Consider the following 15,663-nt stretch of genomic DNA (forward strand, 5'->3'; position numbering starts at 1 on the left):
GTTGCTAGGGTACTCGGTTTGGTTGCTAGGGAGTGGCTTAGCAGCTGCCAATCATGAAATTCCAAAGGCTGCTTGTCAGTATTAATTATATAAACCAACTCCCATGCCTCTGTGACATTCAGAATGGAAGATATCCCTCTTTGGATTTTGGTTGCTAGGGTACTCTGTTTGGTTGCTATGGAGTTGCTTGACAACTGCCAATGATTAAACTGCAAAGGCTTCTTGTCACTATGAATGATATAAACCAACTCCCATGCCTCTGTGACATTCAGAATGGAAGATATCCTTCTTTGGATTTTGGTTGCTAGGGTACTCTGTTTGGTTGCTAGGGTGTGGCTTGGCAGCTGCCAAACATGAAAGTCCAAAGGCTGCTTGTCAGTATGAATGATATAAACCAACTCCCATGCCTCTGTGACATACAGAATGGAAGATATCCCTCTCTGGATTTTGGTTGCTAGGGTACTCTATTTGGTTGCTAGGGAGTGGCTTGGCAGCTGCCAGTCATGAAACTCCAAAGGCTGCTTGTCAGTATGAATGATATAAACCAACTCCCATGCCTCTGTGACATTCAGAATGGAAGATATCCCTCTTTGGATTTTTGTTGCTAAGGTGCTCGACAATGGTTGCTAGGGATGGGCTAGGAAGTGTTGAGGTGATTCATGATTGGCTGTTTGCTGCCCCGAGTCAAATGAGACCACCCTCATGTTTCTATGACAATTCAGTCCAGAGATATCCCTTTGATCTCTTTCAATGGAAGTCTATGGAACTTGTTGCTAAGGTGCTCTAAATGGTTGCTAGGGCGTGGCTTGATAGCTTCACAATGATCCTGAGAGACTGATTGGTCGTCTGAGTAAAATGAGCCCGCCCCCTTGTCTCTATGACACTGTGATCCAGAGCTACGTTCAATACAAAAACCTTATGTAATTTACCATAGTAGGAAAAACACATGCTATGGTGTAGGACGGCCCATTTCATGGGCCGTCCTACACCATAGTAAGTCAATGGGAAACTTTGGGCAGCTCCTGCCCCCCAGGGGTGCAACTTTTACCCCATTGTGAGGTATGTTCTTACAGAGCCTGTCAGCCTCTTCAAATGTGGCAAATCACACGTTTTTGCGAAATCCTCACTCAGAGCTACGAGTCATCAAAGTTCGTCGCAATGTTAAGTCTATGGGATTTTTCGGCCGCTTTTTCGCCCCTGGGGCGAACACCGTACCCCCGATCGCTTATAAAAGTCATAGCACACCTCTCCTCAATACGCTGGTCGATTTGACACCTCATTCATGGGTCTGTGACAAACGGTGCGGGACGAGTTACGCGCCAAACTTTTGTCCAGAATAATAATAATAAGAAGAACTAGAATGTACATTTCCTGAAGAAAATGTGAAGTGGTGCTTGCAGTGGCAAAACTCGCCACTGGGCAGATGCTAACACAATTAACATGTTGTGATACCATGATATACCACGTTTTAGCATTATTTACCACGATTTACCATGTTTCTAAGATGATTTACTACGATTTACCACATTCCAGCATGATTTACTATGATTAACATGTTGTTAAAATGATGCTAGCATGATTAGCATGTTGTTAACATGATTAACATGTTGGTAGCATGATGCTAGCCTGATTAGCATTTTGCTAGCATGTTTTTAGCTAGATGCTAACATGATTAGCATTTTGCTAGCATGTTTTTAGCCAGATGCTAACATGATTAGCATGTTCCTAGCATTATGCTAACTTGATTAACATGTTGTTAGCATGATGCTAGCTTGAATAGCATTGTGCTAGCTTAATTAGCATATTGGTAGCATGATGCTAGCATGATTAGCATTATGTTAGCATGATGCTAGCTTGATTAGCATGTTGGTAGCTTGATGTTAGCATGATTAGCATGTTGCTAGCATGTTTTTAGCTAGATGCTAACATGATTAGCATGTTGCTAGCATTATGCTAGCTTAATTAGCATGTTGCAAGCATGATGCTAGCTTGATTAGCATGTTGGTAGCTTAATGCTAACATGATTAGCATGTTGCTAGCATGTTTTTAGCTAGATGCTAACATGATTAGCATTTTGCTAGCATTATGCTAGCTTGATTAGCATGTTGCTAGCATGATGCTAGCTTGATTAACATGTTGTTAGTATGATGCTAGCTTGAATATCATTGTGCTAGCTTAATTAGCATATTGGTAGCATGATGCTAGCATGATTAGCATTATGTTAGCATGATGCTAGCTTGATTAGCATGTTGGTAGCTTGATGTTAGCATGATTAGCATGTTGCTAGCATGTTTTTAGCTAGATGCTAACATGATTAGCATGTTGCTAGCATTATGCTAGCTTGATTAGCATGTTGCTAGCATGATGCTAGCTTGATTAGCATGTTGCTAGCATTATGCTAGCTTGATTAGCATGTTGCGAGCATGATGCTAGCTTGATTAGCATGTTGGTAGCATTATGCTAGCATTATTAGCATTTTGCTAGCTTGATTAGCATGATGCTAGCATGATGCTAGCATGATGCTAGCTTGATTAGCATGTTGCTAGCATGATACTAGCATGATTAGTATGTTGCTAGCATGTTTTTAGCAAGATGCTGTTGCCAGGTGGTGGTTGCTAAGGTTTTCTGGGTGGTTGCTATGGTGTTGCTAGGCAGTTGCTAAGGTGTTCTGGGTGGTTGCTAGGCAGTTGCTAGGGTGGTTGCTAGGGCATTGCTAGGTGGTTGCTATGGTGTTGCTAGGCAGTTGCTATGGTATTCTGGGTGGATGCTAGGGCGTTGCTAGGCAGTTGCTAGGGTGTTCTGGGTGGTTGCTAGGCGTTCTGGGTGGTTACTAGGCAGTTGCTAGGTGTTCTGGGTGGTTGCTAGGCAGTTGCTAGGGTGTTCTGGGTGGTTGCTAGAGTTTTTTGGTGGTTACTAGAGCATTTCTAGACGTTGCTAGGGTGGTTGCTAAGGTATTTTTGGTAGTTGCTATGGTGTTACTAGGTGGTTGGTAGTTGTCAAAGATGGTTACTATGGAGTTTTTATAGAGTTCTTAAAATCTTTAATAACGAGTGCTTCAGTACGGCACTCGGCCTGCGGCCTCGTGCCTATGGCCGAATAGGCACAAGCATGGAGCAATATCGCAAGGCTACGAGTGTGATATTGCTTTAAAAAATGTAAAAAAAATGTTTTTATATTATTTATTGGTTTAGGGTGGTTGCTAGGGAGCTCAGAGTGGTTGCTAGGGTGCTGCAACTGGTTGCTAGGGTGTGGCTATGAAGATTTTAGGCCATTACTTATTGGCTGCTTGATAATATAAATCCTCTGAGGGAGAGAGAGAGGGAGAGAAACGCAGGGGTGTCAGGCCCTTTGGAGTGGTGTGTGTGAAAACGGCAGTTGGGATTCAAATGTTTTTAGAACTCCCCATGTTAAGTCAATGGGACTTTTTTGGCCGCTTTTTCGTCCGCTGTGCGAACATCGTACACCCGATCGCTTAGAAAAGTCATAGCACACCTCTCCTCAATGAGCCGGTCGATTTGATGCCTCACTCATGGGTCTGTGACAAACGGTGCGGGGCAAGTTACGCGCCAAACTTTTGTCCGGAATAATAAGAAGAATAATAATAAGTTTAGTGACAATAACACTAGTGTTGCTTTGAAAAAGCACCACTAATAATAATAAGTATGGAGGATAACAATAGTGTTGCTTTGAAAAGCACCACTAATAATGTCAAATAAAATCAGATTTTCAAAAAATTAAAAAACAATTCTCTGAACATGATGAGTACAATAAAACACTAAAGAGATCCAAAGTTTTTGGAAAGTGCCCTGAATAAAATCCTACCTTACAGAGGAAAATAAGAACTCCCAATCGCACAATCTGCATCGTCTCAATTCGAAGCCAAATGTCTTAAAAAGGTCTTTTAGGTAATAATTCCTTGTTGGTCTTTAAGATTGTACAGCTGTTTAATTTCTTGAGTTGCTTGAGTTGCACATTTATTATCTTTTTAGGGGGGTGGAGTTGACTAAAGGAGGGGCATGAAGTGATGTAAATTTGATAGAAAATAAAAAATGAAATTATTCAACTCAATTTTAAATACCTGCCTTTTTCAGTGAATGAAGACTACAGTATATCAGCATTTCACAATTTAGTACAGTATTTTTATGACTTGACTGGATCTAAGGGGGTCTATGATATCGAAAGCTGTATCTGTGAGCATTTTAAATAACCTCAAGGGCAGTTTCTGGACTCACATGTTTTTCAGAAACCTGGTGAAACAAGTGTTTGGGAACACAACAAGGATTTCCACAGAGAAATGAAGTCCAGGAAAAGTTTAAGTGTACAGTAGAAGTACAACTTTTACACAATTATATATTATTTACCATTATTTGCCTACACGGAAACATTCTGGCCAAAACAGCAGTTTATTTATCTTTTTTATTTGCTAACAATATTTCAATATTGAAGTCACTTCAAACAAAAATCTTTATACAGTCTGCATTACCATCATGATATGAATCTTAGCCCAAACTATTATACTCATCTCTCTTTTTATTTTATCTTATTTTTTTATTGCTAACACGCATCGGTCAAACCTGAAGCCACAGTCACAGTTCTTCTCACAGTCAGAGAAACAGAATAATTTTTCATTTAATTAAATGACTGCATCTTCCAAAAACCATAAACTCTTTAGTCATTCATACTCCACCATCTTCTATGCAGTTTGTAGTTAATTCGCCTTTGTACTATTTTTTAAAGTAAAGTGTAAAACTGTTGCAGAAGAATGAAGGGCTTTTATTAATAATAAAAAATAAAAAACTCAAACAAAGACCATGAGGGGGAAAACAAGAGACCTGACCTGACATATGAGGTTACTGTAACGGGGCGAACAAGACGTGAGGCGTGCGGATCCATGTGCAAGCTTTTATTTATAAACATGGTAAACAGGCAAGGGTCAGACAACGGTAAACAGGTATGGTACGGGCAAGACACAAGAGAGATCCTAGGGCAAGCATGGGTCTACGATCGGTGAACAATATCCAACAGGGCAAGGCAGAGAGATAATCCAGGTACACAAGCAATGATCCAAACGAGGGGCAAACAGAGTCCGAAGGGCAAGGCAAAGGGTTAATCCTGGAAACACAGGCAGATATCAAAACACAAGAAAAAAGGCAAGGCAAGGCAAGACTTAAAACAACTGAGTGTGCTCCGTAGAGTAGCTATCGCTAGGATATGCGTTATACAATACTCGGTGATCACAGAAAGAAAGTCCAAGGCTTATGAAGAGTGTGTGATTGGGTGATAGTGATTGTGATATAGTTCTCAGCTGTGAGCATGATTAGTGTAATCAGCTGTGTTTGTCGTCCGTGCAGTGGATGATGGGAAACGCAGTCCAGTGTGCTGTGTGGTGTGAGAGTCAATATGATGGAGAAGCGACCTCTGGTGGCTATCGGACGGAAGGCCACAGACCGGATTCGTGACAGAGCCCCCCCACAAGGAGCGGCTTCCAGACGCTCCAATACAATCCAGGAGGGCGGTGGAGCGGAGGCGGACCCGGGGGCGGGCTGGAGGGCCAGGCCCGTGGAGCGGCAGAGGACCTGGAGACTGCGGCAAGATGGGAGGCCAGGGCAGAGCAGGCAGTGCAGGCGACCAGCGCGGAGCAGGCAGTGCAGGCGACCAGCGCGGAGCAGGCAGTGCCGGCGACCAGCGCGGAGCAGGCAGTGCAGGCGACCAGCGCGGAGCAGGCAGTGCAGGCGACCAGGGCGGAGCAGGCAGTGCAGGCGACCAGCGCGGAGCAGGCAGTGCAGGCGACCAGCGCGGAGCAGGCAGTGCAGGCGACCAGGGCGGAGCAGGCAGTGCAGGCGACCAGCGCGGAGCAGGCAGTGCAGGCGACCAGCGCGGAGCAGGCAGTGCAGGCGACCAGCGCGGAGCAGGCAGTGCAGGCGACCAGGGCGGAGCAGGCAGTGCAGGCAACCAGGGCGGAGCAGGCAGTGCAGGCGACCAGCGCGGAGCAGGCAGTGCAGGCGACCAGCGCGGAGCAGGCAGTGCAGGCGACCAGGGCGGAGCAGGCAGTGCAGGCGACCGGAGCAGGCAGTGCAGGCGACCGGAGCAGGCAGTGCAGGCGACCAGGGCGGAGCAGGCAGTGCAGGCGACCAGCGCGGAGCAGGCAGTGCAGGCGACCAGCGCGGAGCAGGCAGTGCAGGCGACCAGGGCGGAGCAGGCAGTGCAGGCGACCAGCGCGGAGCAGGCAGTGCAGGCGACCAGCGCGGAGCAGGCAGTGCAGGCGACCAGGGCGGAGCAGGCAGTGCAGGCGACCAGGGCGGAGCAGGCTGTGCAGGCGACCAGGGCGGAGCAGGCAGTGCAGGCGACCAGCGCGGAGCAGGCAGTGCAGGCGACCAGCGCAGAGCAGGCAGTGCAGGCGACCAGGGCGGAGCAGGCAGTGCAGGCGACCAGGGCGGAGCAGGCAGTGCAGGCGACCAGCGCGGAGCAGGCAGTGCAGGCGACCAGCGCGGAGCAGGTAGTGCAGGCGACCAGGGCGGACACATGAGGTTACATTCAACAACAATTCTTTTTTATTTGTTTATTTTATTGTTATTTTTTACATTTTTTACATTTTTTTACATTTACAAAAAAAATAAAATAAAGTGTTTATTCAGCATTTTGGATTATATAGACATGGACATGTCTCATCATGTAGGGGATGTGGCCTAAAACCTAAATTCACACCACACAATTTTCTTGTGTGTTTTGTATTTTATTTTGATACATTTGATGAGCAAGTAGTTGTAATTTGTAACAAGACATGATGTACTTGATGTACTTTCCCATTCATCTCTGATTATAACATACTGTATAATGTGAACATTTGGTTCAATCACTAGAACACAACAGTCTAATCTTCTTTCAATTTAGTACTTTTAACAAAACATTTATTCAACAGTAAACAATGTCAAGTCATGTCACCTTTACTTATATAGCGCTTTATACAATACAGATTGTTTCAAAGCAGCTTTAAATGGATAAACAGGAAAATAATGATTAAATGATGCAAACAGAGTTTAATTATATATATATATACACACACACAAATTTTTACTTTTTATGACATTGACAAAAAATGACATCAAGATTGTGTATACTGAATTAAAGTTCAACTTTTGAAAAACAATAAAAATACATGCAATGCACATTACAATGCAAGATGTTTTAAATTAACTTCAAATTCAGCTACAGTTGTCACATTGGAAAATATACATTACCTAATTCACATTCTAAGAGATATACAATTCATTCATTATAAACGTGTCATTTCAGTGTGTTAGCAAATGTTTTATGATGATATAACATAGCCATTGGGTTGTATGCTAGAACAGATGTTCTCAAGTGTGAAATGTTGAGATATTAGTAGCCTTTAACCCTCTGGGGTCTAAGGTGTTTTTGGGGTCCTTGAGATGTTCTGACATGCCCTGACATTTGTGCTTTTTTCAGTTGCTTATAAACATATTAATGGCAAAGGTGTAATTACACTCTATTTAGCACAAACAGGGCTACCATAATATGTGAGCAACATGTATGTACATGTTTGTATTTTTGAGAGAATAATGTTTATGCATGGTTATTGAAAAAACTAAAAATGAAAGTTTCTGAAATAAGGCCACAAAACACATACTAAATATGTTTCCATAAGACTTCTGAATAATGTATTTTGTCGCCTAGAGTTTTTTCTTTAAAATGATGTGAAAATCATCCTGCCTAATCATTCACATAAAACAATACATTGATTTAAATTTTGTAAGACACTTTTTGTTTGGGAAGGCAATATGCGCAGTCAACGATCCAACACCATCATGAATATTGAGTGGTTCACACCTGAGGAGACAATGCCCCCGCATAATGAGCAGGTGTGTCACTGAGCCACAAGAAAGAATGAAAGGACAAAATAAATATATATATATTAGGGCTGTCAAAGTTAACGCGTTAATAACGCGTTAACGCAAAATCATATTAACGGCACTCATTTTTTTAACGCGCAATTAACGCAGCGCGTATTTTCTGTTTGACCCGTGGCCCAACCTCTAGTTGGAGAAATGGAGATACACAGTGTTGCCAACTTAGAGACATTGCAGACCCCTTTAGCGATTTTTTCCCTTCAACAAAGCGCCCAAACCTTATTTAGTTTCTGAGAATCTACCGGTACCGCCGGTACTGCTCTATCAGCACGCGCGCGCACCTCTCGCTCGCTCTCTCTCTCTCTCTCGCTCTCTCTCTCTCTCTCTCTCTCTCTCTCTCTCTCTCTCTCTCTCTCTCTCTCTCTCTCTCTCTCTCTCTCTCTCTCTCTCTCTGCGTCTCGCGCGGAGGAGCAGCGCTTTAATTCAGTTAAGCACAGATATTATGTTGCTTCACTAATTTTACAAGTATAGCCGAAATCAGAGCACAGATATTGTCTTTATCTTATGTGAATTTGATTTCACCAGACGACGGCTCGATTATCAGAATTGTTGTGCAGATTAACTTAACATCTTGGAAGGGAGAGCTGGTTATGTCTTAATGGGTCGCGTTTCAGTCACCATTTCAAATTCATTCCGTTGTTTGACAACAGAAACAGTAAAATATACCAATGAAAACAGTTTTATTGAGAATTTAGCTTCATCAAAATGGGCACAGAGAGAGACAAACTACAATGTAATAATAAATAATAAATGTACATTTAGCATTTTCAGAAGAGCTGCCCTGGCATGCAAAATCTAAACATGTTTGTGTTAGTAAATTGCTCAGTGCAAAGAAAGAGAAGTAATGGTTACCTGGAATTTTTTTGTTCTTTCTACATGTGTCTAATAGACATGAACAAGTTCTTTGAAAAACATCTATGACCTTTGAAACATGTCTCGTCCTTTTGCTCTATATTGACTATGGTTTCAATAATAAACATACATTTGCATAAAGCATCTATATTTATCCATGCCCACGTTCATTAGAGTATTACAAACTTGAAAAGTATTCATTTAAGGTACATTTAGAACAAATAAAAAAAATGTGCGATTAATCGCGAGTTTACTCATGACAATCATGCGATTAATCGCGATTAAAATTTTTCAGCGATTGACAGCCCTAATATATATATATATATAATTTGTTCACAGTTGGAAACACAGTTGTTGTTTTTTTTCCACAAATTGTGCTGGCAAATTGTATAATATCCGAGGTAAACATTTCTAGTAATTGTGCAGTTAATTGTTCTCATAATGTATTTTCAGAAAATTTTGGAATATATTCTCTACCCAAATGTGTCACTAATAAAACACAATAAAAATAATTTAAAGAGAAGGCTTATATTGACCTTTTAAGATTTTGTTTACATCTATCCTTGTATATATATATTTTTGCTATTTTATTAACAAGGTTATACAATTACAACAACAATTAAAATTTTAACAATATTTCCAGTGTAATCTTTCTTTGTAAAAACTAAAGTTTACATTTTATCATATTTATTTCAAAGTTACGGATTCATTAGTTTGAATATAGCCTACATTGGAACAAACACTATAATAACATCTTAGTTGATGACTTTATTTTTGACAAAACATAATATATATATATATATATATATATATATATATATATATATATATATATATATATATATATAACATATGAGCAGAAATTGGCAACATTATAAGCTCGAAATGAAACTTCCAGCACTTCTGAGGTAAATTTTCCAGGATTATTATTAAGATAGTATTATTCCTCACAGTGTCGTAAAGTACATGAGTCTGAAAGTGAACTCGCTGTGTGTGTTATCCAGCTGATGTGGGCGTTTCACAGGATTGCATGGATTGCCTCAGATCATTTGCGTTTGAATAGCGCGCGCTCTCCGTGGGCGGGGTCACATTAAAACTTAATGAGATGAGATGAGAATGACTGACATCTCTCTCTTTTCATACAGATTACATAAACTGAGAATATTAGTTTTTTATATAAATTACTTCATTTAAAATAAAATAATTCAAGCTTCATGCCTGTGTGTCTGTATGCCTGTTTGACTGAGTATTCGCTGAGTTATGGTTCATTTTCGGACGCGTTTCAGAATTGACTTCACTGACAGAGAGAAGGCTGAACTCGCATCATGTTTATTTTTCTTTATTTGGCAAAAAGCACAACACTTTGTTTTTATTGTGAGTATACACAAAAATAATACACACTTAACAGGATCGAATGATGTATGAAACTTGTTTGTAAGATCAAAGTCAACAGAGTATTTTGAGTCTCTTTTGCACTGATAAGAAAAAAAGCGAGCCTATCGCGCCGGCGTGATTGTCGACCCCAGGGGGTTAAAGAGTGGAAAAAAAATTCCACTTGCTTGTGAAAACATTACCAAAGCGAAACTGTAGACAGGAAGAGACTGACCACAGTTATGTTTTCACATGCTCTGTGGTGTTATCTAAAATAGATCAGCATGAGGAAAATAAATTCAAATAGTGGTGCAGCAGTTCCAGTAAACCATTGACCATAAAATTAAAATCGCCATACAATTAGCAGAAAATGTATATAGAATTTCTGTCCATCCAATAAAAAAAAAAAACTGGGAACGCCCTGCGTGATTGCGTTGTGAAGCACGTGTATAATCAGTCCAATGGAAAGACGAGACGTCATAGGCGGGTGACGTCATCGACCAGGAAGCTATAAGGCAGCCCCGCTGACACAGATCGCGTTAGCTTCTGAAAAGCCTGAAGCAAGTCGGTCAGGGCATGCAGGAAGTATGGCAGGCGAACGCAGCGTCTCGTTCCCTATCAGGGAACCAGGGTTACATACGTAACCTGAGACGTTCCCTTTCAAGGGAACTCGAGCTGCGTTTGAGACGCGGTGGGAACCCCATACCCACTACGCCATAATGCCAAATGCTCGTTCTGTGTGAAGTCCTTGCGCACACTAAGCAAGCAAGCAACCTGGCCCCAGGAGTGGAGAGGTCTAGATCATAAAATCTGACAAATGTATGTGGTGAGGACCAGCCCGCCGCATTACAAACATCTTGAAGAGAAACTCCTGAAATTAAAGCCTTAGAGGCAGCCATACTCCTCGTGGAATGAGCCCGAACAGCCAAAGGTGAAAGCTGTCCGGCCGCTTCATAAGCCAGTGAAATAGCCTCAACTACCCACTTGCTCATCACCTGTTTAGATGCAGGGCAACCTTTCCTCGTTGACCCAAAGCAGACAAACAATTGTTTTCCGATTTACGCCACAGGGCAGCTCTGTGGACGTAAGCATCCAAAGCCCGCACAGGGCAAAACAGATTAAGTTCTTCCTGATCTGGCTTGTATTAAGGTGGAGGACAGAAGGCCTGCAGCACAAATGACCCACAAATTTAGTAGGAATACAACCCGGCAAGGGGTGAGGAAAGACTATCACCATACCAGGTGCAAATCCAAGTACGTGCAGGCCTCAGCCTCAAGTACCACGGAGAAGATGAAATAAGGATCTCTCCTCAGAGATAACCCAGCAAAGAAACATTCATTGCAGAAATCAAGTACTGTACCATAGGGCAGATAGCAAGATTCAGAAGGCATTCTCCGCACCAGGCAGAGAACAGTTTCCATTTCAATGCATATTCAGTCTTCTCGTGGAGGGAGCTCTAGACTGGAGTATGGTCTCCACGACCTCAGTCGAGAGACCTGAATCTATGAGCTGGGCCCCCTCAGAGACCGAGCCCACAGTATCCATAACTCTAGATGAGAGTAACTCCCGGGAGCAAAGATATCGGGAAATGCGTACAAGTGTAGCCTCAACCACACCTAATACGTTGCATCCAGTTCAAGCAGAGCTGGATGCATCAGGGAGAACCAAATGGGCAATGCGTTGTATAAACGATGCGAAAGGTAGACTTGAGTTTCGACCGAAGTTCTCCTAAAGGAGCTCCACCACCTTGGGGTGAAGTCCCCATTCCCCGGGCCTCAGCCCCTGCCTCAACAGGATATCTGCTCTGATATACGAGACCATCAGTGTGTTGTCCGGAAGGACAAGCACATGGTGACCTCTCAGGTCTGGCAGGAAGTATTTGAGATCTTGAAATACCGCCATCATTTCTAGCCGATTTATGTGCCAAGAACGTTGATGGTCCTGCAAAAGACCTTTCGCCGCGCGGCCACTCATGACCGCCCCCCATCCCGTGAGGGAAGCATCCGTCGAAAGCGTTACGCATCGACAAGAAGCCCCCAGCACTGGGCCCTGGGCGAGGAACCAAGGTTTCTTCCACATGATCAAGGCACGAAGGCATCGCCGCGTGACCTTGATCGTGCGAAATGGATTTCCCCTCGGAGAAACCCCTTGATCCTGAGCCACCACTGCAAAGGTCTCATGTACAAAAGGCCAAAAGTGATTACGTTGGACGCAGCTGCCATGAGCCCCAACAGTCTCTGAAACTGTTTCACAGTGAGTGACTGGCCTAGTTTTACCCCCTTTACGGCTGTGAGAATCGCAGAAATACGTGCAGGAGACAGACGTAAAGCATTATTGTCGAATCCCATAAAACACCCAGAAAAGTGGTCCTCTGAGCTGGGAGGAGCACACTCTTCTTGGCGTTGAGCCACAACCCCAACCTCTTTATGTGAGACAGAACGACATCTCGATGCCGAACTGCCAACTGCTCGGACTGAGCTAAAATCAACCAATCGTCGATAAAGTATAATACGCGAATGCCCTGGAGTCTCAGAGGAGCCAGAGCTGCATCCACGCATTTTGTAAAGATGCGGGGTGATAAACCTAGGCCGAAGGGAAGAACCCAATACTGGTATGCTTCGCCCCCGAAAGCAAACCTCAGGAACCTCCTGTGATGAGGATGGATAGATAAGTAAGCGTCCTTCAAGTCTATTGTGACAAACCAGTCCTCGGACTGAATCTGTGACACAATCATTTTAGCGTAAGCATACTTTGAACTTGAGATTCTGAAACCTGCTGTTTAATTGACGCAGGTCTAGAATAGGACGCAACCCCTCATCCTCTTTTGGAACAATGAAGTAACGGCTGTAAAACCCTGACTGTCTGCTGGGAGGAGAAACCCCTTCTATAGCTCCTTTTGCAGAAGTGTCAGTACTTCCTGCTCCATAACCAGAGCCTGCTCGGGGTCCACCACTGTGGGGAGGACCTCTAGAAATCTGTGCGGACGAGAACCGCTGAATTCTGAAACCCTTTTCTAAAGTGTGCAGGACCCACTGAGAAATATATGGCAGTAGTTTCCACGCTGCCAGAAATTCTACTAGGAGAACCAGTCTCTCGAGACTGGCCTCTGGATTTGGTTGAACAGTCACTTTGGTGCCCTGAAGCGGCGAACCGGCAGGGAACAACCAAACTGACCGTTCTACGCCCCTCCTCGGAGGATCGTATGGGGACGCTGACACCTCGGTGCCCTGAACGGAGAACCGGCAGGGAACAACCGAACTGGCAGTGCTGCGACCCTCCTCAGAGAGTCGCACCCCAGAGGGTGCCGAGGAGAAACTATTTCTCAAAACCGTCCCTGCCCCGGGGGAACCTTCAGAAGCCTGATAGCCTCAGCGTCAGGACTTCTTGTCTAAGTTTTATTAGAGATAACGACAGTCCTCAGATCTTGCCTACCTCTAGCTAGCTTTGTTCCTACGACCCTCCTCGGAGGATCGTTGGAAAAAGCAGGCACCTCAGCACCCTGAAACGGCGAACCGGCAGGGAAACCGAACTGACTGCTCTACGTCCCTCCTCGGAGGATCGTTTGGGGACGCTGACCCCTCGGTGTCCTGAAACGGCGAACCGGCAGGAAAACCGAACAGCCAGCGTTGCGACCCTCCTCAGAGAGTCGCACCCCAGAGGGCGCCGAGGAGAAACGATTTCTCAAAACTGTCCCTACCCCGGAGGGGACCACCCTCAGAAGCCTGCAGCCTCGGCGTCAAGGCTTCTTCCATTTTTAGCTATTTTAGAGATAAAACAGTCCTCAGATCTTGCATATCTCTAACTGGCTAGACTGTGACCGCCACCCAGGTCCCCATCGATTGTGGATGAGCCCGAATGGCGAATCTTTGTTTTGCCGCACTCTATGCTGCGAGGAGCTTAAGTATGCTGAGACTGCTCCCGCCCAGCAGTCTCAGGAACGTTAGATCGGTGAGGAGGAAACCTCACATTCATCCATGCTTATATACTTTTCCTACCAGTGCTGCCTAATAATATTTATCTATTATTTATGGTGGCTGGTGGGTAACGTCGGGGTTATGATGACGCCAACACGGGAGAGAGATAGCTCGCAAGCGTCTCTTTAACCCGAGGCACTGTCATACCATGATACTTAATACCCATAACATTACTATAGTAGAAGTTTAGGGATAAAACACATAAACAGAAACCGGTTTATTCCACGATCTCGACACCTCAGTGTGGAGATAGGGAAAAAACGGCACTCCCCGACGAGGAGGCTGAGATATAGAGTTTTCCTTATATTTTCACTCTCATATATGTTCGGCTGGCCAGTAATATTTAACTTAGCAACAGCATTATATAAAACCTCCTTTTATAAGCTCCTCTTTATTCAACAGAGTTATGAGCTGACTTATTTATTTATTGAAAACTCACAAACATCTGCCTTATTTTGATATTTCTTTTATTTATTTATTTATTTATACAAAAACACTAACGATACCAATTCCTCGGAACTGGAGATCGCAGCATGAGTGCCTCATCCCGGGGCGGAGAAACCGCAGAGCGTGCTTCTCCCCGAGATAAGGCACGTGGATCGAACAGGTGTTTGTTAGAACCATTTGCGATCCCCAAGATGCGTGTCGACGCCGTGCCTCGGCAGCAGCGGGACCCGCGCCTCGGGGCGCGCGCACCGAACCGTCCTCCTCGAAGAACGGCCGGCGGGAGCGGAGCGTCCTCACGGACAGCTTCTCGCAATGCTCACAGTCAGCCCCCTCGAGAACTGACTGTTGGCATGCTCCACTCCCAAACAAGCAACACAAAGCTGAAGTGTGTTTCCCCACCCGTGATATAACGTGGGGAGGGAACAACACAACGCTTGCTTGCTCTCTTTTGCCATAATATATATATATATATATTGCAACTTGACAGACAACAATAAATATGACAAGGACAGAATACACAGATCGCTTGCTGAAGGCACAGAAGCTAACGCGATCTGTGTCAGCGGGGTTGCCTTATAGCTTCCTGGTCGATGACGTCACCCGCCTATGACGTCTCGTCTTTCCATTGGACTGATTATACACGTGCTTCACGACGCAATCACGCAGGGCGTTCCCACCGCGTCTCAAACGCAGCTCGAGTTCCCTTGAAAGGGAACTTCTATACTATATAGTAGGCAAAAAACAGTGCCAAAAGATGCATGTCCAAAGTACTCATAAAAAAGTAGGAAAAAAGTACCCGGATGACCTACTTCTTCCGGTGAGATTCTGAAGTATGTATACGATGGACACTTTACTGTCCCATGAGGCCACGGGAGAAGCCCGTAACAATGGTGAACTTTATTGGAAGTTTCATCACATATTGCTGTGTTGAAAACCCTCTGTGAACTTCTGGTGATTTTTATATCTTTTTAAGTTTTATTAAAGAATACATTAGTGTCCTGTATTCTCTATTCACAGTAAAAATAATAATAATTCAATTACAACTGGGTCAGTTTAATTTCTGCAATTACTGTGTTTTCCTTCTCTATATA

General features: G+C 43.9%; 1 protein-coding gene across 1 annotated transcript in view; it reads right to left on the minus strand.

Annotated features, from left to right (window-relative positions):
- The window catches only part of LOC309492111 (cadherin-1-like), a 65,464-nt gene extending 61,585 nt beyond the window's left edge, over positions 1-3,879 (minus strand). The window contains exon 1 of the mRNA XM_082160940.1: positions 3,823-3,879. Within this exon, the coding sequence (XP_082017066.1) occupies positions 3,823-3,864 (42 nt within the window). The 5' untranslated portion in view covers positions 3,865-3,879. The remainder of the gene's footprint in view (positions 1-3,822) is intronic.
- Positions 3,880-15,663: the final 11,784 nt, after the last annotated feature.

This window comes from Leuciscus leuciscus (assembly GCF_965113295.1).
Source record: "Leuciscus leuciscus genome assembly, chromosome: 2".
Lineage (NCBI taxonomy): Eukaryota > Metazoa > Chordata > Actinopteri > Cypriniformes > Leuciscidae > Leuciscus > Leuciscus leuciscus.